Raw genomic sequence first — 23760 nt, forward strand, 5'->3', positions numbered from 1 at the left:
CCTGCCCACAAATCACTCTACAGTTAAAGACAAGCCCAAATACCTTCTATACCAAATAGATCCCCAGAACTTAACAACATGAGCCTTAGCTCCTGTCTCCCCATTTACACTAAAACACATTTAGTGAAGTCAAGCTAGACAGCATCCCCTCCCACTCCAACCCCCCAAACCCCAACCCCCAAAACAAGCACCAAGTAACTGACAAGTCCTTACCGACTTTGGGCTCTTCTTTGGAACTGGCAGCCCTGGAAAAAATGCAACAAGGAGGGGAGGGAGGGGGGAAGAAATCATTAGCATATAAATGTTACCTTTTCCTTAAAGAACAATCCCCAGGTGTTTCATGGCAACCTAGCCATCTGCAGAGTTATGTCAGATTTCTCCCCAGCATCGGAGTTACCAGGCTGTTCATATCGAATCAAAGCAGAGGGAGGAGGAGAGCGAGAGGCAGGAGATCTATCTGCATTAGCTATGCTGACTTGTACTGCAGCAGCCTGGAGGCTGGGAAAAGAAATTCACAGACCTCAGCGGCCTGGGAAATTGAACACTTGGACAGAATCTCAAATGTTCTTCTGGATTAAGAGAGACTTAACTTACAATTGAATCCAGGATATTCTCCTTTCCACAGGATCCACTTGTCAATTGAAGCGGACCAATTAGGACAGTGGAAGGGGTATATATTTAGTTTCAAAGGAGTACATGGTTAAAATTAATTTTTTACCTTCCTTTTCTTGCCTTTTTTTTTTTAAATTTGCCTTTCACGAGAAGAAATGTCTTCTTTATTTGGATGAGCTGAACACCAAAATAAAGAGGATGCTCTCTTGCCAGCACCAAAGGATAAAATATGAGCACAAATCCAAGTTGGTCTTAGACACCCCCTGGATCACTGGTGCACCTCCCCATGCCTGTCAGTCAGCCAAACAATCTCTATTCAGCCTGTTGGAAAGGACTGGAGCTTGGACTAGCCCCTCAAGGGGAAAGCACGTACTTTGGGAGTGAAGAAGAGAAATATCACGGCACTGAAAAGAACAGATAATAATGGAGAAAGAGAAAGGTAGAAGAAACAAAGGTGGTCCCAGAACCTAGCAGGCTCTTCACAAAGCCTGAACTGGGCAGGAGGACTCGATCTGGAAGGGACCCTTGACCCCTCACTTCTGGGAGACTCAGCAGCTATTAGGAGCAGACTTAAGGGAACTCTTCCACAAGGGGAGTGTAGGAGAGGGAGGCTAGAAAGGAAAATAAAACACAAACTGGATCGGTATTTCAAAAGTTTCTGCCAGCTGCCCTACCCTCTTTTTTTTTTTTTGGTACGAGCAGGGGTTAGAATGCAAAATGCAGAGTCCATCTGTATAAAGTGCAAAAGATGTAGTTCAGATCTGATTATTTTGCAATGGAAATTTCAACCTTTTATAGAAGATGATTCCTATGTAGCGTGATGACTTCAACTCTTTTGGAAATGACTTGTCAAACCACGAGCCCTGCTAAGTTCAGCTAAGTAATACAAGGCAGCGGAAGTGGGTGAGTAAGGAGGGAGGTGCCCAAATGAGCCCGGCTAATGCGCCCACTGCAAATGAGGCATGACAAGAAGGACTCGTCCTGAAAGGCATTTGGGGATACTCTTCTGCCACTGCTCATCACATCACCAGAATGTCCCCAGAGCGGAATACCTCTCTCACTTCTCTGGCAAAGGAACATGGTAAAATGCAGAATCCCAGGCTTGACCCTCAGTGGCCCAGGAATCTGCAGTATTAACAAATATTCCAGGAGATTCTGATGCAGGGCTTTGAGGATCACAATTAGCGAAACTCAGAGTACAAAGAGCAGTCCTCTTTTTTTCGAGTCGGGCAAACTCAGGCAACTATTAGCAATCCATGTGAGAGCCCTCTATGCCTCAGTTCCTCCATTTATGAAATGGAGATTATAAGACTCACTTCACAAGATTTAATGATAATTAAATGAGACAAAATGTTTGAAAGCCTTGTACCTGGCACAGAGTAGGCACTCAAAATGTCCACCCCTTTCACTTTCCTTTGGTAATGTAAATCATTCAGAAAAGATGCAGTTATGGTTACCTTGAACTAAACTAATTTACCATGTATATTAAAATATATTAAAAAAAGATTCTTGGGGAAATATTTTACCTATGAATAAGTGTCTTGAGCAATCTGGATATTTCATAATTCGTGGAAATAATTATTAGGTGGTTTTATTTGTTTATTAATACAATTCCCTTAAGGCATTTTATCAAATTATGTTATTGTGGGTCACTATACACTTGAAAATGATATACTACATTTTTAAATTCGGATTTTTTTCTAATTGAGATTGACCTTCTTAGTTAACTGTAATAAGCAAGGTTTAACTCCATTTAGCATTTAGTTTTTACTGGAGTTGACTCTGCCCGGGATCCCAATGACCTCTACAAAAACTTGCAAAGAATGTTCAACCAGGTGGGAGGCAGGGAAAATGGTGCCAATTCACATTTTGCTACTAATCATTTATACGACTCTAGGCCAGTCTTACATTCCCTGTCGTTAGAATTGTCATATATAAAATAAAGGGCACTTTTCAGTCTCTGTCAAAGGGAAATACTCACACATACATTCAAAGGTGCATGTACAAGGATGGTCACTGCAGCGTTGTCTGTATAAAGGAAAACTGGAAAGCACTAGAAGTTCTAAATCAACTGTGGGACAGAAAACCTACAGAGCAGTCTGCAGAGGTTAAAAGGAATGAGCTATCCTTTATGGTCCCCGAAACGTAATGTTGCGTGTAAACAGCATACTACAAAATGGCAGGCATAACAGACATAGGCGTTAAACACACTCAAACACCCAGGTTTTTCCTTCCTGTGGTACATATATATACTCAACTGATAGTTATTTTGAGGGGGTGAGGTGGGAATGCTGGGGAGGGGCAGGGATTGGAGTGGCTAGTTTAAGGAGACTTTACCCTTATCTAGAATTCTTTTTAAAGAAGACCATATTCACATTTTACTGAGGTAATAAAATATTAATTTAGAAACAAGCATTAATTAATGACTCTTCTACTATTAAATGCACAAAACCAACCAGTCAGAAGGATATATAGGTAACCAATTAAAGTCTGTTTCTTCTGAGGGAGTCCATGGAACATTCCCAAAGGTCCCAGCTCAATTGCCACAGTAAGTTGTATTTACAGCAAAGAAGAAAATATTTTTTTAAAGCAAAGAGGGATTTATTCATCTTTGTTAGCTAGTTAAAGAAAACCATACTTTCAAAAAGCCATACCTTTAACAGGAGCCAAAAAATGGGTTATGACCACAAATTAATTTTTAAATAGTCAAAATCAAGAGACTCCACTTGATTGCTTTTTAAAAAAGAAATCAAAGGTTTGCTTTAGGTCCATGTGGTCATTAAATCTTAAAATCGAATAAATATGAATGCTAGAACAAACCTCCTTATTGAAATTTATAATTTATTTTAGCCAAAACCACTCAGATGGATTGAAAACAGCTGGGAGACCTAAGGGAAAACATTCAAAAGGTCACTGGTTGGCAGAATCCTCCAAGATGTAGAAATCCTGGGATATAACTACTGTCCAGCTAGAGTTAACTATAGGCCATTCCATCCTTGATGTGTTATAAGAATCAGCACTATCCCACAGTTCAAGGCATGTCACTGGCTTTCCATATGACAAGCGTATGTTTTGTGTAGCCTGTGGCAGCAGGAAGTTTGTGTTGTATAAACTGCAGTACCTCTTACCTACGAGGCATATGGACAGAAATAGCACCTGTCCTATGGGCTCCTCTCAAGCAAGGAAGGGGAGTTTTCAGAAGAAGCAAGAGAGTTCAGAGATGGCACCATCTGCTCTCAAAGGCTAGAAGGCAGCAAATGCCACTTCAAAGAGATCACAGAAAACTTTTGCTCGGAAGTGTATGTTGGAGGAGTCAACCTAAGCGCGATCTACAGGGGTGAGAAAAAGTTTGGAAACAGAATCTCTCAAGTTCCCTATGAATAAGGTATCCCCTTGGAAAAAACAAATGGCAACTTCTCTGCTAGTAACTGGGACCTGGCCATTAACATGAGGGAGAAGAATCTTTTTCCCTTTAATATCAAGGCCATAAACTATCCTAAGGAACATGTTCTCACAGAACTAAATGGTAGGATGTTATTCTTGGTGAAATTTTCTAGCAGTTGTACACAAATAATTTATATGGGAAAAGTAAAAATAGAACACACATGCGTTTGGAAAGGGAGCCTAGAAGGTTATACACCAAAACAGTGTTTTCTTTAGTGAGATCTTGGGTGATTTAATTACCTATTTTGGTATATTCTACAACAAGAAAAGCTTTATTTATTACACACAGATAATACAAAACAAAACCTATACTGCCTTTTAAAGTAAGATGAATGTAGCAAATTTCACTTTTAAATCTCCAGTGCCCTCAGCAACTTCTACATCTTCCAAGAGTAGCTTATTTTTTCCCAGATTGAATATATACATAGAGTTCTTCTAAGCACCCTGTTAAAATTAAGACTGTGCTTGTCCTACAGAGTGAATGGGAATAGGAAGAAATAGGAGAGCTCAGATGGGCTATCAGAAGAAGCCAAACAGAAGCAAAGTGCTGTTATTTTAGCACTGAGATTAACAAAACCTGAGTTGCTAAGAAAGCAACTGGACTTCTCTGGACCTTATTTCCTCCAGGTTTAAGAGAAGTAATAACCCAACCAACCCCACTGAAAGAATGAGGAAAAATTGTGCAAAGAACATGGAAAAAGTGAATCCTAAAGTCTCTGTCATATTTATAAATAAGAAAGTGTGATCTCTCTCCTCCCAATCCCCTCTCTCCCATTACATATTGATGCTCCTTTGCACTTGGTCTCTAGATTTGAGCATTTTAATCGGAACATTTGAGTTTCCTCCTTAGCATCCTACCAAATGCTAAGTCACCAATCCACATGTCAAATCAAGGAACACATGAGATTCTTCAGAGTTTTGCAAAGCAAAATGTGGCATTAAAAACAATACCAAGCAGGATTAGGTAATATGATTTGAGAGGAGGACGGATGGATGGATGGATGGCGGTCGGGAATGTTTTCTTCACAGAGACCACTGAAAGGAGAAAAACTTGGTGAGGGGTTAAGTCTTAGATACCAAAGACGATACGACTACTCTATTACTACCCTAAAATTACAGCTAACTTTGACTTGGTAATCTCATCATTACAAGTTTGTACTAAGGAAATAATCAGAGACTCTTACAAAGATTTATATAAAAAGATGTTCAGCACAGCATTATTTAAAGAGGCTAAAAATGGGAAACAAAATAAACTTCCAAAAAGAGGACTGAGCAAATAATTATATGAATAAGATGAAAAATTATGAAGCTATTAAAAATGAGTATACTGAAGAATATTTAGTGATGTGGGAAAGTGGTAATGTTATAATACATGAACAGCAGGGTGAAAACTGCACATAGAATATAAACTCGTTAAAAAAACAATACACACACAGACAGACAGACAGACACAAAACACATTATACAACCAAACGCTAGAAGGAAAGGTATTAAAATATTGTTTGAGATTTTGATTCATATTCTTATATTCAGTATTTTTCAAGTTGCCTGGATTTACATATAATGCAGTTATAATCATAAATAGCTGAGCATTACTAAATATCGCAACCAATATTTACTTACTGGCCTTAGTGTGCTGTTGTATCAAAGAACAACTAGAGTTTGCTCTAGCTATTTCTTGGCTCAGTGACTGCCAGTACTACTCCAGCGTCTGTGCCACTAAATTACTGGGTCATGGCTTTGATTGAAAATGGGGTAAAAAGCTGTTATGGCCTCTCTCTAATAGCAGAAGCACACAGTTTTGCATATAATTTCAGGGAGTCTCTGGACACTTGAAAAGAGACTTGGAGCAGCCCATTCTACTGGGGCCTTTTGTCCTTAGGTTAAGTTATCCTTATCTGAGCATACTGCTATGGTGTTAGAGGAATTCCTCATATGACATTCACTTCAGCTAAATTTTTATCACCATAAGAGCAGCATATAAAATACTGTCTGCCAATACAGAGGGGTCAATAAGAAGAATCAAGCAGAAGATCAGAAAAGGAAAAGGTTCATTGCTTGCTTCTCTCTCTTCTTTGTTGAAAAGAGCTAAAGCACACATGCAAAAAAAAAAAAAAATTATGGGGAGAGAAACAGTATTAAGGAATACACTAGCACACTGATATGTATCAGCAAAAATGCTGCTGCATGAAAAAATAACAGTACTAATAGGTAATGTTTTTTATTTTTTATTTTTGTTAAGTGGAGCAGTATGATGCTGAAACAAAACAGTTTGAGATCAGTGAGACAGAGATGTGGAGAACTGTAGGAAAGAAGAAATGATTCTAATCTGTGATTTCCCCAGCCAGGCAGAAGTGATAGGCTAGCTTTGACACACCAATGGCTCTAAACAATTAATATTCATGGCTAGTAACCCTTCTGGGAAAAAAAAAAGCCATCTGCATCATTGCTTGTGAAGTAGATTTTTGTTTGTTTTGTTTAATACATAATATATAAACCATGAAATAAATTTATATTGCCCTCTTCCTACCAATAAAATGCTAAGAACAGTCCAAAGAACAGAAAAAAAGAAAGTACAGCTGCCCTAACTTGTTCTGCTGAGGGCAGGAAGGAAAAGGGGGGAAAATTCACTACCTCATTAAACCACACTGTGCTGAGGATCCATGACAGGCTGGGAGCTGGCATGCAACAAAGCAATGCCTGCTTTCATTGTGCCTACATTGTCTTTGGTGAAACAGATAATAAACAACAACAACAGAAAAACAATTTCAGAGAATGATAACTTTTGTGACAAAAACAAAGCAGGATAATGGAACTGGCTGGTCCTGGGACACACAGTTACTTTATACAGGTAGTCAAGAAAGTATTTCTTGAGGAGAAGGTATTTGAGCTGAGACCTAAAACATGAGAAGGTCGTGTGGCTATTCATTCATGCAAGATTCACTAAGCTCTGCCTTATGTCTAGCAAAGCATTACTGAAGAGATAAGGGTAAATAAGACATGGACCCTGTTCTGGAGGAGTTCATAGTCTGTCTTAAAAGAGAAAGAAGCAAATCAACAGTTATAATTCAGTGTGGTCAGTGTTAAGAGCCACAAGAGAAGGAAGCACTACTGATCTTAGGAGTAGGAAGTAAAGAAATCTAATGCAACATAAAGAAGAGGGCAGAGGGTTCAGTTGAACACTGAAGGACATCCAACATTTAATCATGAGGATGGGGATCTGGAAACAATATGTGATGACTGATGCTTGATTAAATAGTGATGATGATTTTTTTAAGGCTTTTTTTTTTTTTTTTTAAGCTAAATCAGTGTGCTACCATAAACTCAAGGCCAAGTTTAAATCAGAGTACATTTTCACTGAAGGACCTTACAAACACTATCTATCACAAATTTGAATCCATAAAACAAGGTGAAAAATGGTTCTACTTTGGACATATTTGATTTTTTTTCTCCTTCCTCTGGCCAAATACTATCACCAACTCTGCATTGTCATCTTTCAATGCAAATATAATACTAGCTGCCAAGAGCAGGAGCATCAGACTCAATATTTCCACAAAGACGAAGGCACTCTTTCCTTAGGGGACCTAATAATGGTCATTGTGAAATATTGTGGCCATTGTAATTTAGAGGGATGCTTGGACTTCATATGCCTTGGAATAAGTAGCTCCCAATGCTATATCTGCTGGCATTTTGTTAAGAAGATTAAGAATATAATTGTACAGGTTTTACAGATGGAGAAGTTTGCTTCAATTACACAGTACAGATAACCTAATAAATATGTCCTGAGCAGGAATAGATGGCTTACAAGGCTGGAGATTGCTAATGGTTTACAGAACCTTTCACCTCAAAGTCACAAGCCTTGAATTGGCACAGTCCTGGGTAAGAAGGATGGATTGTCTTCATCCAACTCCCAAAAGATAAATGTTCACTTCAGAAAAGGTGTCACTGAAATGACATGGACAGTCCTATTTTTACTGACTTTCAAAAACATGTAGGTAGAGTACACCTTCCAGGGTGGAAGACTTGGCTTCCCTTCTCATTTCTAAAACAAAACAAAACAGAACAAAACTACAACAAAACAATGGTCTTCAAAAGTAAGGACTGAACTTGGGAAGACTGTTGCTGCAAAGGAGAGGCTAGGCCTCCCTATAATTGTGCCTAAGTGTCTCTTCCTGAATGCCTCTTTGTTGCTCAGATGTGGCCCTCTCTCTCTACCTAAGCCAACTTGGCAGGTGAAATCACTGCCCTTTCCCCTACGTGGGATCTGACACCCAGGGGAGTGAATCTCCCTATCAACGTGGAATATGACTCCCAGGGAGGAATCTAGACCCGGCATCGTGGGATGGAGAACATCTTCTTGACCAAAAGGGGGATGTGAAAGGAAATGAAATAAGCTTCAGTGGCTGAGATATTCCAAAAGGAGCCAAAAGGTCACTCTGATGGGCACTCTTATGGACAATGATTTAGGTACTGTGACTTGGAGTAAAATATCAGGGACATGTTAAGAAATTGACTATGGATATTTCCCATCCTATCCATGGAAAGGAAACTTTTCCTAAAATTACATCTCAATTATGGGTCTAAGAAGCCTGGTCCAATTCTAATGAATTGGAATAGCTAGCAGTAAATACCTGAAACTATCAAACTACAACCCAGAACCCTTGAATCTTGAAGACAATTGTATAAAAATGTAGCTTATGAGGGGTGACAATGGGATTGGGAAAGCCACATGGACCACACTCCCCTTTGTCCAGTGTATGGATGGATGAGTAGAAAAACAGAGGGCAAAAAAAAAAAAAAAAAGGCACCCAGTGTTCGTTTTTACTTTAATTGTTCTTTTTCACTTTAATTTTTCTTATTATTTTTGTGTGTGTGGTAATGAAACGTTCAAAAAATAATTTTGGTGATGAATGCACAACTATCTAATGGTACTATGAACAACTGATTGTATGCTTTGTATGACTGCATGGTATGTGAATATATCTCAATAAAATTGAATTAAAAAAAGTAACGGCTAAAAGCAAAAATAACAAATAGTAGGAGCTTGCCATTGATACATATTTATTTCTCATAACTGTTCTCCAACTTAAGTACTAATATCATCCATATTTTACAGATGACAAAACTGAGGCACTTGGTGGTTGAATACTATGACCAAAGTCACACAGTCAGGCGAGCAGCTGAGACGGGGCTTGATTGGAAGCCAAAACTGTGCTTCTAAACAATAAACTGTACATTTTCACTCTAAGGTATGTAATCAGTTTTGGATCATGGCCCACTATGAAGTAATGAAAACTTCAATGGTTTTTACATAGAAAATGCAGTCAGAAGAATGTGCATACAGCTGCAGGGAGGACACAGGTCCACCATCAAATACGAAAAGGCCAGTGGGACCAGGCTTCTTAGACCCATAATTGAGATGTAATTTTAGGAAAAGTTTCCTTTCCATGGATAGGATGGGAAATATCCATAGTCAATTTCTTAACATGTCCCTGATATTTTACTCCAAGTCACAGTACCTAAATCATTATCCAATCAAGGCTACACATGCTAGAAACATAAGAATAGTCTCTGATTTGTATTTATTTGAAATAAATCCTTAAAGCTACACAACTAACAGGTCGGCTGGCTACCAAGCCCCATGAAGCAGAGTCTCAGAAAGTGGGCAGGAGCCTTTGCTAAGTTGCAAACGTATTCTGATACTACCTGATAAGGTTTTTTTTTTTTTTTTAATTGGAGGTAGGGAAAAGATGGAGCGAGTCAGAGGAGAGTTAGTTCCAGTGTCTCCTCTCCAGAGTGTGTGTGAGAGAAGGTTTGCTGGGGGAAGAAAATGTCAACTTAAAAAAGACCATCAATTTGTCATGATATACCAGGAGACCAGGGAGTATTCCAACCAAGATCTAATTTTTAAGGGTGGAGTTAAGCCGGTTTCTTACAAGGGTCCCTGCATGTGGGTTGAAACACTTGCAGTTTTGGTGTGTAGGCGCAGGGTCCTGTTTCAGTCTATAAATGCCTCTACCTCCGAGGAAGATGCCTTCACTGCCAGCCTTAACAGCTTGACTCTTCTACCACCTGTATTTCAAGTCTGAATTGCTTTCTGTGCAAATGCTTAAGGGTTGGCCCTGTCACCCACTCCTTTTAACCAACTTTCACCAAGATTCCCCTGGAATAGGAGAGACTCCTTGTGGCCTGGAACTTCCAGAGTTTCAAGTTCGACTTCTAATTGCATAGAATGTACTGTTGTGTGTGCGTGCATAAGTGAAACAATAACTTGCAAGGGGGAAAAAAAAACTGATAAGGATTCCTCTTTTGGATTTGAAAAATAGGATGTGTGGACCCTTCCAACCCCACTCCTTACTTTAAGGTCACTAGTCCCAAAGGGAAACCTATCCCTATCCCTGTAATCGGTGCCAAGAAGCTTCCAGGTTAAAAAATGCATGCCAGGACCCTTTCCTTCAGGATTGCTGATTTTTAGATCAATTTTTATTCTGGCTGCCTTTTTTTTTTTTTTTTTTTAAAGCAATGGAAGTTAGGCACAGGACCAACAAACAGAACCAGAGGAATATCATGAATTTGATCCTTATAGGGCAGGACATCAAACCCCTGCAACCTAGGGCCTTTCTTGAGGCTTCTTTATCTCTCCCACCACATATATCTCAAAATTGTATCCTGAATCCATCCACATCTGCCCATCTCCAAAGCCACTATAGTCTCTTGTCTAGATGACTGCAAGAAACTAAAAACTGGTCTCCCTGCTTTACTCTCCATCCATTGTTCACAGAGAAGCCAGAGACATATTTCTATTGCACAAATCAGATTATATCATTTCCTGACTAAATGCCCCTGTGGCTTCCCAACACAGTTACAATGAAACCCAAACTCTTTCGCGTCTCACAAGGCCCTCCTTGATCTGACCCTGCGTAACTCTTTACTCTCAGCTCCCAATACTTTTCCCCTGGTCCATACGCTCTGGCCAGGCTGGCTTTCTTCAGTTCCAGACCACTTCTTGTCCTCCTTCTGGGCATTTTCATTGGCTATCTCCTCTGTCTGAATACTGCAACTGTGCATCTCTGAGTGACTGGCTGCTTCTTGTCCCTCAAAAACACTCCTCAAAAGTCACCTTTTCAGGGATGCCATCCTTGACCAGCAGATCTGAAGAGACCCTTTTTAGTCACACTTTATTCACATTGCCCCGTTTCTCTGTTTTCATGGCCCCCTGCATTCTCCAAAATTACCTTATTTGTTTAGTTGTTTGTTGTCTCTATTTCAGACACTATTCTATCTACTAGTCTATCCCCAGCTCCAGAATAGTATCTGGTCCCTGGTTTAAGAAATATGTTCTGAATGAATGCATGAATGTGCAGAGCCTCCGAAGTGAGTTTGTATCTTTAGAGTGCAGGAAGAGCTGATGAGGCAAAGGGGAAGGGCTGCTTGGCCTTTCTTTTTATCACCATCATCTTTGCAGGGATTATTTAACAGCTCTTGATCCTGGGTCTGCTCCTTGATTTATTGGTGAGCTGCCGGCTCAACGCCCAGCTCCCTCCCTCAGCGCTGAGAACAAGGTTCTGCTATGCCACCTTGTGTCTCTGCTTCCCATCACAAGGGCTGGGCTCAAAAGGAAGCCGAAAACCCTCAGCCATAGCAAATGGATATGTTCTCAGGGACTACTGGAGAGTACAAATCACACTTCAGTTAAGGATACCTTCATGTCTTACCTTATAAAAGTGACTTTGTTACAATATCAAATAAAATGGCTCCAAATACCTCACCCTTCCCCACAAAAAGCAAACAAACCCTGATGAAAAGGAGTATTTCTGGTAATTTTCTTCAGGCAAATTCATGAATCTTTTGAGCAGTCTTAACAGCCTCACTGGTGTGACAAATACTTTCCTGTCACAATGTACTTTTTCAAAATAGGAGTGGAAATTTCCAGCTTGCTCTGTAAGGGCAATTATCATTTGGCCATTTCAATTAACTTTATTACTGAACTGCTTAATTGCAACTGAGGCCACCCCTGGCACCATATCAAACTTTACCCCAGTAGCTTAAATTTTGGAAATCATATTAGCTTTAAGAAGCACAGGTCATGGTTGACTATGGCAAGGCAACCCTACTTCTGACCCCTGCAGCACTGCATTATTCAGAGTGTCTAGAAGTCAGACCTAAAGAGCCATTTACAGAAGGGTCAGGTTTTTCCAAAGAGCAAAGGACATATGATGAACAGCCGCATTTATCTCCCATGGAGATATTAAATGTCTTCAAAATCCTCTTGCTGAAACAATATCTGAGCTGGTCTAAGTGATTATGTGAATTAGAGAGGAAAGAAAGCTGTTTCCTTGACTTTGTTGATTTCTAATGAATTGCTGCTCCAGATAGCGATGGGACACAGGTGAAACTTATGCTTTGCTCAACTATTAGATTTCAGGTTTCAGTGAGTCAATACTCATTTTGACAACTGGATTTTCTTAAAGGGAGTACAGGATTCAGTTCCCACCCCTCCCCTGTCTCTGACACATATGCTATCTCACTTGGGACAAATCTCCATGAGAAATAACTTATAGGTCAAGTACATTTAAGGTGCAGAGAAAATCCAAGGACTGTGCAACCACGTAATGAAACATTTTAGCTGGGAACAAGATGTATGACAGGATGCTCACTGCCTTGAAGGAGGTACACTGCTATTATGGCAAGGGAGAGGGAGTAGCAGAAATTCACATTGGAAATGAAACACATGCTGACCCAGTAAGCATTTAATGTGAAGAAGACACTCAACCAGCTTCTCACTGTAGAGATCAAGTGCCAGGATCCTTTTTGCTTCCTCTGCTGTCTGACTGTGGCTGTTTCCAAAACTTTAATCAGACTTAGAGTTAAAGCAGATAGACATCCTAATGCAAGCAAGCAATTTTTTAAATTTAATTGAAAATGAATTTTTTAAGCTGTCATAAAGTTTCTGAAACTGCTTTTAATATCTAAGGAATCAGTCATGGATATTTTGGGGTGCCCTTTGCCCAGTGAATGTCAGAGTTCACCCAGTTTTTCTCTTGTTTTTGGGTTTAATATTCTCCAGGTTACCCCAATAAGTTATACAGAACAAAAGAATTTCATGAAGGGGTCTGACCAATAAATGCTAAGCATTTGCAGAAGCAACAACTAAGAAGAAACGGGAAATTCTCACATTCAATTTCTTCCATCCAAATTCAACAGAAAAGAATCCATATTCTGATTTCATTTATGCATTAAAAAAAATAGAACAAAGCATTTCCAGTAAGTAAAAATAAGATGAGTGTCAAACGGTTGAAAGCAGTGGTTATCAATCAGGGTTGATTTTTGCTCTGCAGTGGACATTTGGCATTGTCTGAAGGTGTCCGAATTGTTACAGCTTCTGGGGGAGGGAGGGTGGCTATGGACAAGGGCAGAGAGAACACAGGGACGCCAATGCAAAGCCCAGGACAGCTCCCCATCCCCACCCCACCCCAAGCAAAGAACTATCCGGCCTATAATATCGGTATTGCCAAGGCTGAGAAACTCTGAGTTTAAAAGCAAACTTCCTTTCCGCCTCCAATGGCCAGTCAAGTGAAAGTTGCTGAGTTGGCTTCACAGGGGGACATAAACTACATAACCACAGAATCCCATGAATTCATGGTCAGCAGTGCTCGTATTTTTTAAATGCACTCATTTGCCACTTTGGTGAGTGGTATATATGACAAAGGGAAGAAGAGATAACAGAAGTCATTTTTATATTTAGAAACAATGAAAATATCTAATAGAGCATAGACATAATTCCATCTCCAGATGATTAAAAAAGACCAACTCATATTTATGCAACTGCAGAAAAACTTTTTCAAGTATACTTTTTTATACAAGTTCATTATGCTAGGGCCCCTGAACATAGAAAATGCCAAAATACAAACCTAATAAAAACTCAGGTTGCTGAATAAGGGGAGGTGATAGCCCACACCAGGGAAAAAAAGGGATTCCCTCAATTATACGGTCTTTTAACTGGCCTGGCATTGCAGCTTCCTAGCTGTCATGATTGCTACTGTATGATACAGAGCAAAAGGATCTTTTGAACAACTTTGCGTCAAATATTAAAATCATGAAAATGGTATATTAGAACTTTTCATGGCAAAAAATAATATACCAGAAGAGATTTCTAGAAAAGATTTAAGCACAGGAAAATGGGGAAGATGTGATCCATTGTATTTTAGATGTTTACTTGCATGTCACTCATCTTTCACGCAACATTAGCAAAGGGCTGAAGTTCTCTAAATCAAAGAAAGAATGAACAAGATTTACTACTACATACAGCAAAAAAAAAAAAAAATTTTAAGGTTGAGAACATCAGAAACACAAAAAGGAGCACTACCAAGGAGTGTGAGATGAACTCGTGACAACCGGCACGAAAAGGTATATTCCATGTTGCCAATAGAAGCACAATATTCTGAAAGACCCAATGCTATATTCAAAGACAGTAAGATTCTACCAACAACATTTCTGAACCAACAAGGATTACATTCACAGATAGGAGGCATGATTAATATATGAGCAGAATTACAAACAGATGAAACAACAGACAAGGTATAAATTGAGGAACATTTTAAAATCTGCAGGTGACAATGCAAAGACAGACTCACTAAACATCATGGGAAATTACTTAACTCCAGATGGTGGTAAAGAATGTGTGATTTAACTGGAAGGGAATGCAAGAAGGTGGAAAAATAATAGACAGGGTCAATACTCTGCCTCAGATAACAGTTTTGAAAATGTTCACAACTGAAAAATGCTTAGACTAGAGGGTAGGAAGTTACCTCTAGCAATAAATAGAAACTCAGTGGAGTAAGATCTCAAAGTGAATGCAGGAGAAGGGAGAATCTATGGTGATTACATTCTTCACTGCAGAAACCTTTGACATGGGAGACACCATTCAAAGGAGCTGATAACTAGTAAATTAATTTTCATATGGAACCAAAGGACAATAAATTCCAGAGAAAGACAATGTCTGAAGACATCTTTATGCTTTTGCAAAAAGTGTGTGTTCTATCCACATCAATGTATTCTATTGCAATCTCTTAAGTGCCTTCACATATACAGTTTTGAGCTCTCAAACTCAGCTGCCTGTGGGACAATGGTAGGTAATGTACAACAGTGCACAGGGCCAGAGGTGAGATATAAGGAAATGGCAGGCCTCGGCAAATTGGAATGGCTGACTCGAGCTAAATTCATTCCAATTTTAAAATAATTTTTAAAGAGACTACTAAAAAAAAGACATGAGCTGGCCATGCCAGATACTGCCCCTATGGACCACCAATTTGCAACTCTGAATCATTACTATACTTCAAAGTCTAGCTCTAGGCCTGTGGTTCTTAACTGGGGCAATTTTGCCCCACCCCACCCAGCCAGGGGACACTGGGCAATGACTGGAGACTTCTGTGGATTTCACAGCTGGTGGTGAGTTGCTACTGGAATGTGGGCAGAGGGCAGAGATGCTGCTAAACATCCTACAACGTACTGGCCCAAATGTCAGTCACATCTCCTATCATTCAAAAAAGGCTCCCATGCCACCACTCCTCCTCCCTCATTCACCTCTTGCCCAAATCTGTATTGCACAGATTCAGACATTTTAAACAGACATTTTTCAAATGCAAAAACAAAAAACAAAAAACAAAAAACCCCACTATGGTATAACCTTCAATTGATTCAACTGACTAGAAACCTCAAATATACAGAAATTTCAGAAGTTTAGTTTTAGGAGAAAAAAGAATGATCAAATCCAGTCCCACTTTCTGTACATTTTACCTATACTGCCTCCTCTCTTATGTTGGATCCCATCTCCTCTCGCCTTCTTTAAGACCTCAACACATAATGATGCCTCTGTCTCCTGTGCATCACCACTTTCTCCCTCTCTTCTCAGTCATTCCCATCAGCACACAAGAATGCCGCAGCGTCTCCCAATTTAAACTCAAAACCTAAACCAAAACTTCTTTAACTCCACATGGCTCTCCAGCTAGTCCCATTCACAGGTCTGAACAACTTGTACAAATCCGTGTCCCACCTCATCACTGTCCACTCCAGGCAGACGGCATTCTCAGCAGCTGGTGCACCTGTTGTCCTGGGGGTGCCACACGCAGCGTTTCTATCCTCCTGTGACTCCACCTCTTGGCAGCAGCAGTCCAGCTACGACCTCCTTGAAACCTTCTCTTCTTTTAGATTCCATGATAACACGTCTTCCAGTTCTTTCCCCTATTCACACTAGCTGTTCCCTCTCGGTCTGAGCCCTGAATGGTGATGTACCCTCAGGTTCTATCTTGACCCCTTCTTTTCTCTTTTCTGCTCTTCCACTACGCGATCTCACTCAGCCCTGTGGCTCTAACTACCATCTTCCTCTGTGTTTTACAGACTTCTGTGAATATGGTCCACAGTAAAACAATGTTTTATAATACATGTATACACACATACCTACATAAATGTATATACGTATGGAATGGATATATACACATACACACAAGAAAATGTTTCAAGAAAAAATGCTTATAAAGCAGACACAAAAGAGCAGATATTATATAACTTCACACATGAAATAACTAGAATTTGCAAACTCCTAGAGACAGAAAGTATATTACAGGTTACCAGGGTCAGGGGTGGGGAATGGGGTATTAATACTTAACGGGTATACCTTCTGTTTGGGGCGATGGAAAAGTTTTGGTCATGGATGGTGGTGATGGTAGCACAACATTGTGAACATAATTAACACCACTGAGTTGTATACTTGAAAGTGACTGAAATGGGAAATTTTAAGTTGTATATATATTACCACAATAAAACAATTTTTTAAAGTACCTGTCTTCACAGGATGTTATGTACTCTGAAATTTTCTATTCTATTTCACTTTCAAGAAGAATACATGATATATCCCAATACGTTGATTTCACACCCTAGTAATGGGTCATAGCCCACAGTTTCGGAACCAATGATTGATATGATAATGACTCATAAATACGTATCTAATGCCCTAACCTCATTACCGAACACCAGACTCCAGACATCTGCCTGCATTTCTGCTCCACTTGCATGTGAAATGGGTGTTTCACCTTGAACACGTCTGAGAAGGAACCCTCACTTCACAGCCCAAGCCCCATCCACTCCTACCCCGGTTCTCAAATCTTAGCAAATGGCCCCTGTGTCTACCCAACTGCCTAGGCCAAAATCCCAGGTATCAGCTTTGGTTCTTACCTTTTCCTTTCCTTCTTTAGCAGGGGGTCAGCAAATTACAGGCCAAGGGCCAAATAAAGATTTCTTGCATATGACCATACCTATTTGCATGCATATTGTCTGCTACAAGGGCAGATGGAATAGTGATGACAGAAACTGCATGGCTTACACAGCCTAAAATATTTACTACCTGGCCCTTTACAGAAAAAGTTTGCTGAGCCCTGATCTCCAGTCACCCTATCAAGTTCTGCTGACGCTTCTAAACACATCGCAAATCCATCACTATTCTCATCTCCACTGCTATCACCCTGGTCCAAACTGCCAACATCCTCAATAGAACCACTGCGAGTTCCTAATAGGTCTGTTCCTTCTATACCTGCTCCCCTAAAATATATTCTTTACATATATGCCAGAGGGATTGTCTAAAAATATTACTGAGACCTTGTCCCTTCACTGCTTGAAGGTGGACGTCATGCTCGAAATGAAATCCCAAGCCCTGATCCTGGTCCCCTGTCTCTGAACTCCGCCACCACTCACACTTTTCATAATTCTTCAGTCAGCAGGGTCTCCCTTCTGTTTCTTTCTTGGGGCCTTTGTACAAACTGTTCCCTCATCATGGAATACAGCTGCCTTCACACTGCAGTCCCCTTCCCTGCCATCACTCAAGTCTCATCATCTAACTAAGGCAGCCCTCTCCCCTCCTCCCCATCATGCCCCCGCACATCGCCCATTTTATTTTCTCCCTGGTGCTTTTCTCTGGTTGATATTTTTGTGTTCTTCTGTTTATTTCTGCCCTTTCTACCTTTCCCTTAGAATAAAAGCTTCATGAGATCAGGATCCTGCTCTGTTTTGTTTACAAAGTTTTCTGCTCTGTTTTCAGTGCCTGGACAATGCCAGGCACACGTAGTTAATGAATGAATTTGTTACCAGAAAAGGGAAAACAAAGCACTTCTTTGCATTTAAGTTCAGCCCCGTGGAAGCACAAGGTGATAATTCTGCAGCCTGCTAGGCATGCCCAGAATTCTAATTTGAAAGACCTATACTCTTCCAGAAAAATGGAGGGGATATCACTACTTCTTAATGAGACTTATAAATCACACACACATTTATAATAAATAATACAGAAAAGCAAGTGACTTGGTGCATTAAGTCTACCTTCAAGGAGGATGAGACATTATTCTACAGAAATAAAGTAGAAGTTTTAGGTATGAGGACCACTTTGCATTATGAATTAAACTTAGGAATAAAACTCAAGTCCTCCAATCAAGTCTAAACTGCATATAAACATTAGAACATATAAGTGAAGCCTGCTTAGGCTTAAACATTATAGGACCAAAATCCTTAAAAAGACCAGAGTTTCTAAAGATGATGAAAGTAAGGGATAATTTATATGCATTACATAATGAAAGACAGAACCAAAATAGAGAGACATTTTTATAGTTTTCACATCTCTTGCTGTAAGTTATCTCAAATATAAATGTGACCTAACTTTCTATAAAGAATTTTCAAAAAAAAAAAAAAAAAAAAAAATCCTTGGTAACTTCAAACCATGGCAATAAACCAAAATAGCAACTTAAAACTGATTAGTAATAAAGACCAGAAGGCTCTTTAATAGCAAATGCAAACACCATCCTATTTAGCATCATGGAAATGCTAAGCAATTTGCTAATTTTAACTTGAACAACCTTCAACAGCTAGGAAGATACTGGGCAACACGATGGATCTGGAGAGAAGGCTCAACTTCCAAAACGATTAGGAAAACTAAGCACCATAGCGCTGAGGTGGATCAGTCTGAGATAGATAAAGGCATCAAGGAGACTTCAACATCTTCCCTGTTAAAGAGCGTTCTGACAAACTGTAAACTGCTAATAGTGCGAGTAGCAGATTACACACACTTTGTATAAGAATTTAAGTTGAGCTTTCCTCATGTTTTAAAGTTTCTTTCCATCTTTGGGTTCAAAGTATATTACACCAATAAAATAATTTACATTAAGTTCCCTAAACAACATCAGTCCAGTGTAAAGGACGAGCTGCTTCCTGGTTGGATGGGGCCCTGTAATCCCCTCTAACTCTTTGAGACCATCCCAGGATACGAGTGCAGACCAACGGGAGGGTTTTGTACTTCACAAGTCTTTTAAACTCTCTGACTCTCAATTCTTTGTGACCCCTTAACATCTAGTTAACACATGTAAAGGGCTTAGAACAGTGCTTACACATGGAAATAATTTAATAAACAGGACCTTTAATTAACTGTATAAAAAGAAATCAATTAACCCTGAAGTTGCCTTCAATTCTGTATTTTTCTTCCATTCAAAAGTAAAAAGATAAAAGGTAAAATAAAGGATATTTAGTGTCTCATTTCTGAGGGGAAAATAATCTAAGTCTCTACAGCAGCACTGTCCAAAAGCACTTCCTGTGACGACAGAAATGTTCTATTACTGCACCATCCAGTATGGTGGCCATTTGCCATGTGCGGCTTCTATGCCCTTGAAATGTGCTCAATGGGACTAAGGAACTGAATTTTACATTTTATTTAATTTGAGTTAATTTAAATTTAAAGAGCCACCCTAGGCCAGTGGCTACTGGACTGGACATTGGAGAACACACTAGATTCACTGATTCTCCTGTATCTTGGCCAAGTGACATTCGTCAGCACTCGTGCTTATTTAGAGAATTCTGGGTTGGAATATCAGGCTCTGCCACTTTTTAGCTATGTGACGTTGGAGCAATCTCCCACTCCCTGTGCTTTCTCAGCAACAGTGTTAATGCTCACCTCAGAAAGTGTCCTGTAGGGTTAGCACTTATGAAAACAATGGGTCTGCTATTAGCTAATTCTTTCATTCAACATCTAGGAGAGCTGAACACCTACCAGGTACTGGGCACTGTTTTAGGTGAAGGGGATAAGTAGTGAATGAGACCAAGTCTCTGCTCACATGTAGATCGTAAGCAAGTAGAGGTATTCCATGAGGAAGAGCAGTGGAGGAGAAAGTTGGGGATACAATCACATTTCGTATGGCATGGTCAGGGCAGGCTTCTCCAATGAAGGGACATTCTAGCAGAGGCCTGAAGGGAGGGAGAGCACCATGGAGCTATCTGGGGGAAGAAAAATGCAGACACAGAGAAAAGCTCATACTAGAGGCAACGCAGGGCTAAGAGTTTACTCTGAATGATGGAAGCCATTTTGAAGTGAAGAGTGGCTGGATCCAACTTACTTTAAATCATTCCAGCTACCCAGTGGAGAATGGACTGTAGGAGGCAGCGAGACCTGCTGTGTGGCCATTGCATACCTAGGGGCCAGATGCTGAATGACAGAGGCCATGGATGTAGTCTGATTCTACCTGTACTTTGAAGGTAGCGTTGACAGTATTTGCTGATATAAATGTAGATGATGTCATTGCTATTAGGCTATCACTGCAAGCCACCTGAATTCCTCTGTTGGAGTCCCTGCAGCTCAATTTGGGACATTCTGACAGTCAAACACTTAAGTGGTGCAATTTGCAACTCATTCTCCAGTCCAAGACCAGAGGGCAAAGAGAAGAGAGGTGCCTGATCATTCACGTTTAAGTCTCCGGTGCACAGCTCACTGTGGTTCTAATTATAATGGTTTTGAATCATTTCAGAAGGAAACACACATACACACACACGAGGAGCTAACACTAATTACATGCTTAGATGATGAGATTAGATATTGCTCTTCTTCTCTGGATCAATGACTATATAATGAACTAAATATCATCAGTAAATTTTGATGAGAATTAAGTGGCATCAATTTGCCCACGTACTTAAGACTTAATTCATTCCTTTATGTATAAGATATACTCCTCAACAGTTATGAGGTTGGAGCAGTTTCTTGTCTACCATCTAAGAGGCTGTGTAGGATAGTGGTTAAGAGTAATCTCAGGAGCCAGAATACCTAGATTCAAATCCTAGCTTTGCCACTAACCAGCTGTGTGATTTTGGTTAAATCACTGAACCTCTCTGTGCCCTAGCTTCTTCTTCCCCAAAATTGAGCTAATAAAAAGTACCTGACTTGGAGGGTCAACAATTCATTCTAATTCTTAAGAATTATATATGTAAAACATTTAGAACCATGCCTGACTCATTATGCAAGTGTTAGTTGGTTTTATTACTGGTGGTTTAAGCAAGGAGAAGTTTTATATACATGCTCTCCTAAACAAACCAGAAATATTCCTTTTACTTCGTACTAACCAAATTTAACTACGGAGTTTCAACAACAAAACATGAACAATTCCTCCACTTTTTTTTTTTCCCTAGCAAAGGAGTCAACAATCACTGCCTGCATTTCAGAGGATCCAACTTGGAATCACATTGCAAACTGATGGCATTTCCAATGAGACCACTACAGTGGGGTGTTGTGAGGTTTTATTTATCCATGTATGTGCAAATGTGTGCATGTGCACACATGCGCGTGTGTCTGTGTATATTGCTTGGTGTCATAGTAACATGTTGACACCTAAATAATTACTCAGTATATGACATTAGTAACATAACATTATCGTTAACATCATCACCATCACCACCCTTTTCATATCTCATTTTTTACCTCTTTATCATCTTTCCAGTTATGAATGTGATTATAAAGCTATATGATTCATTTCTATTGTGACTTATGGCTCGTGTTTTACTTATTCAGCTAGTATGTATGAGGGCTTATGACATGCCGGGCAGCTTGTGAGGTGCCAGGGATGCAGGAGTGAAAGGTGGGCACAGTGCTGCCTCCAGGAACACTAACGGTTCATTACTTTATAATGAGACCCTGAGATTACCTGGCGACACATCCTAAGCACTGTGTATACAGTGTATGCCAACTGGAAAGCAAAACAGCACTTCTCATTCTGTTGATGCGACCTGCAAAAGCCACTGGGAGACTGTGCAATGAGCACCTCCAAAATCCAGTCCTCCCTTCTATCCTCTTCCTCTGAGGGAGAAAAATATAAAATAGAGGAGCTAAAATGGACCTTAGTGAAACTGAAAAATTTGTGGCTTATACAGTGGACTTTACAAAGAAGAACATTATTCTCAACTGAAAGTGATTTTTAGTTTCATAAACCTACTTTTCCCCAATTTATAAATCACAGCATCAACACTAGAAGGACCGTGGGGCAGGAGCCTAAAAATGGTTACAACTTTGGTTCCACAGTGGAGTTCCTGTAGAAAATACAGATGCCTGGACACTATTCACTGAGAATAAGATTTTGTAGGTCTGGGGTAGAGCCCTGCATGTTCTTTTTTTGTTTTTAAATAAAAAGCCTTCCCCGCCCAGTTGTTGCTGATGTTTGGCAGGCTTAAAAGGCCCTGATTTATTGTAAGACTACTTCTATGTAAGGAATTAGCATACTGCTACTTATTTAATTGTCATTTACATACATGCACATGCAAGGGAGCATTATTATTTCCATTGCTTTCGAAGGGTAAACTAAGCTCAGAGAAGGTAAAAGTGACTTGCCCAGGGTCACATATGAGTAAAGAAGCCAGGATTCAAACTTGCTTCAGTTTGGCTCCAAATCTTGTGATCTTTCTTCTACACAACAGTGAGGTTATTTTTGCATAAAAGGGGCCCTATAGATTATCTAATTCAAAACATCCATAATTTTGATAAAGAAATCAGCCTCAAAGCTGGAGTAGGAATAACAAGCTCCAAGTTACACATCAGTTGAAGGCAGATTTTGAATTATAGGCCAGCTACTGACACCTACAGATTCAGCTTTCTTTTTGTTACAAAATTAAAACACATGTTCTCCACTTTCATAGTGGTACCAAACCTCTTGAAACAGAGTATTCTGATTAAACACAAACTCACATCTTAAAGAGGGTCACATCTACTCATAGGTGTAAATATTCACAATATTTTCTATAGATGGTGCAGATGATCATATTAGAAATAACAAAATCCCTTCTTTGAAAAGTAAAAAGAAAACCCTCCATGTGACACATTATGTATCTTTTGCATATTGAAAAAAACTGTTTATTAAATAATCACTTTGTAGAGTGATGTTTTTCAAACACTTCAAAGAAGTCTCCAGACTTCCATCGGCATCAAGTGAAAAGCTTTCTGAATGCAAATGCCATCTAAAAATAAAAAAATAAAAAGCACTCTCCCGACTGGACAGTAGAGGGAGAAGGAGGAAAGAATACACAGTTGAAATACACGGTGGATGCACTGCAAGCCAGGCACAGGAAGAAGGCTGCCTTTTAGGAACTAGGAGTGATGGCAGAGAGACGTGTACATAGGGCAGGCTTGTAAACCAATCGGTGAAGCCGGTCACAGCTGCCTGGCTACAGACACTCCCAGCAACTTCCGAGCCTGACCCAAGAACGGTTCTGTCCCCAGAAAGGTACAAAGGCTATTTCAACTTCTGCTTGATTTCCAGAAATGAGAGACCAACTAAAAGTACTTAAGATGAAATGTACCAGACCTTGATAAGAACAAATGTCAAAAATGAGTTTGGCACTGCCCTCCCCACTATGTGGGAC

At 39.8% G+C, this 23760-nt stretch overlaps 1 protein-coding gene across 11 annotated transcripts in view; it reads right to left on the reverse strand.

Moving 5' to 3' along the window:
• Positions 1-23760, reverse strand: part of MAGI1 (membrane associated guanylate kinase, WW and PDZ domain containing 1) — a 712862-nt gene that overhangs the window by 44005 nt on the left and 645097 nt on the right. For all 11 annotated transcript variants that reach the window (XM_037799909.1, XM_037799906.1, XM_037799902.1 and 8 more), the window contains exon 13: positions 214-245. In XM_037799909.1, coding sequence (XP_037655837.1) covers positions 214-245 — 32 coding nt within the window. The remainder of the gene's footprint in view (positions 1-213; positions 246-23760) is intronic.

Source organism: Choloepus didactylus, chromosome 1 (assembly GCF_015220235.1).
Source record: "Choloepus didactylus isolate mChoDid1 chromosome 1, mChoDid1.pri, whole genome shotgun sequence".
NCBI classification, from domain to species: domain Eukaryota; kingdom Metazoa; phylum Chordata; class Mammalia; order Pilosa; family Megalonychidae; genus Choloepus; species Choloepus didactylus.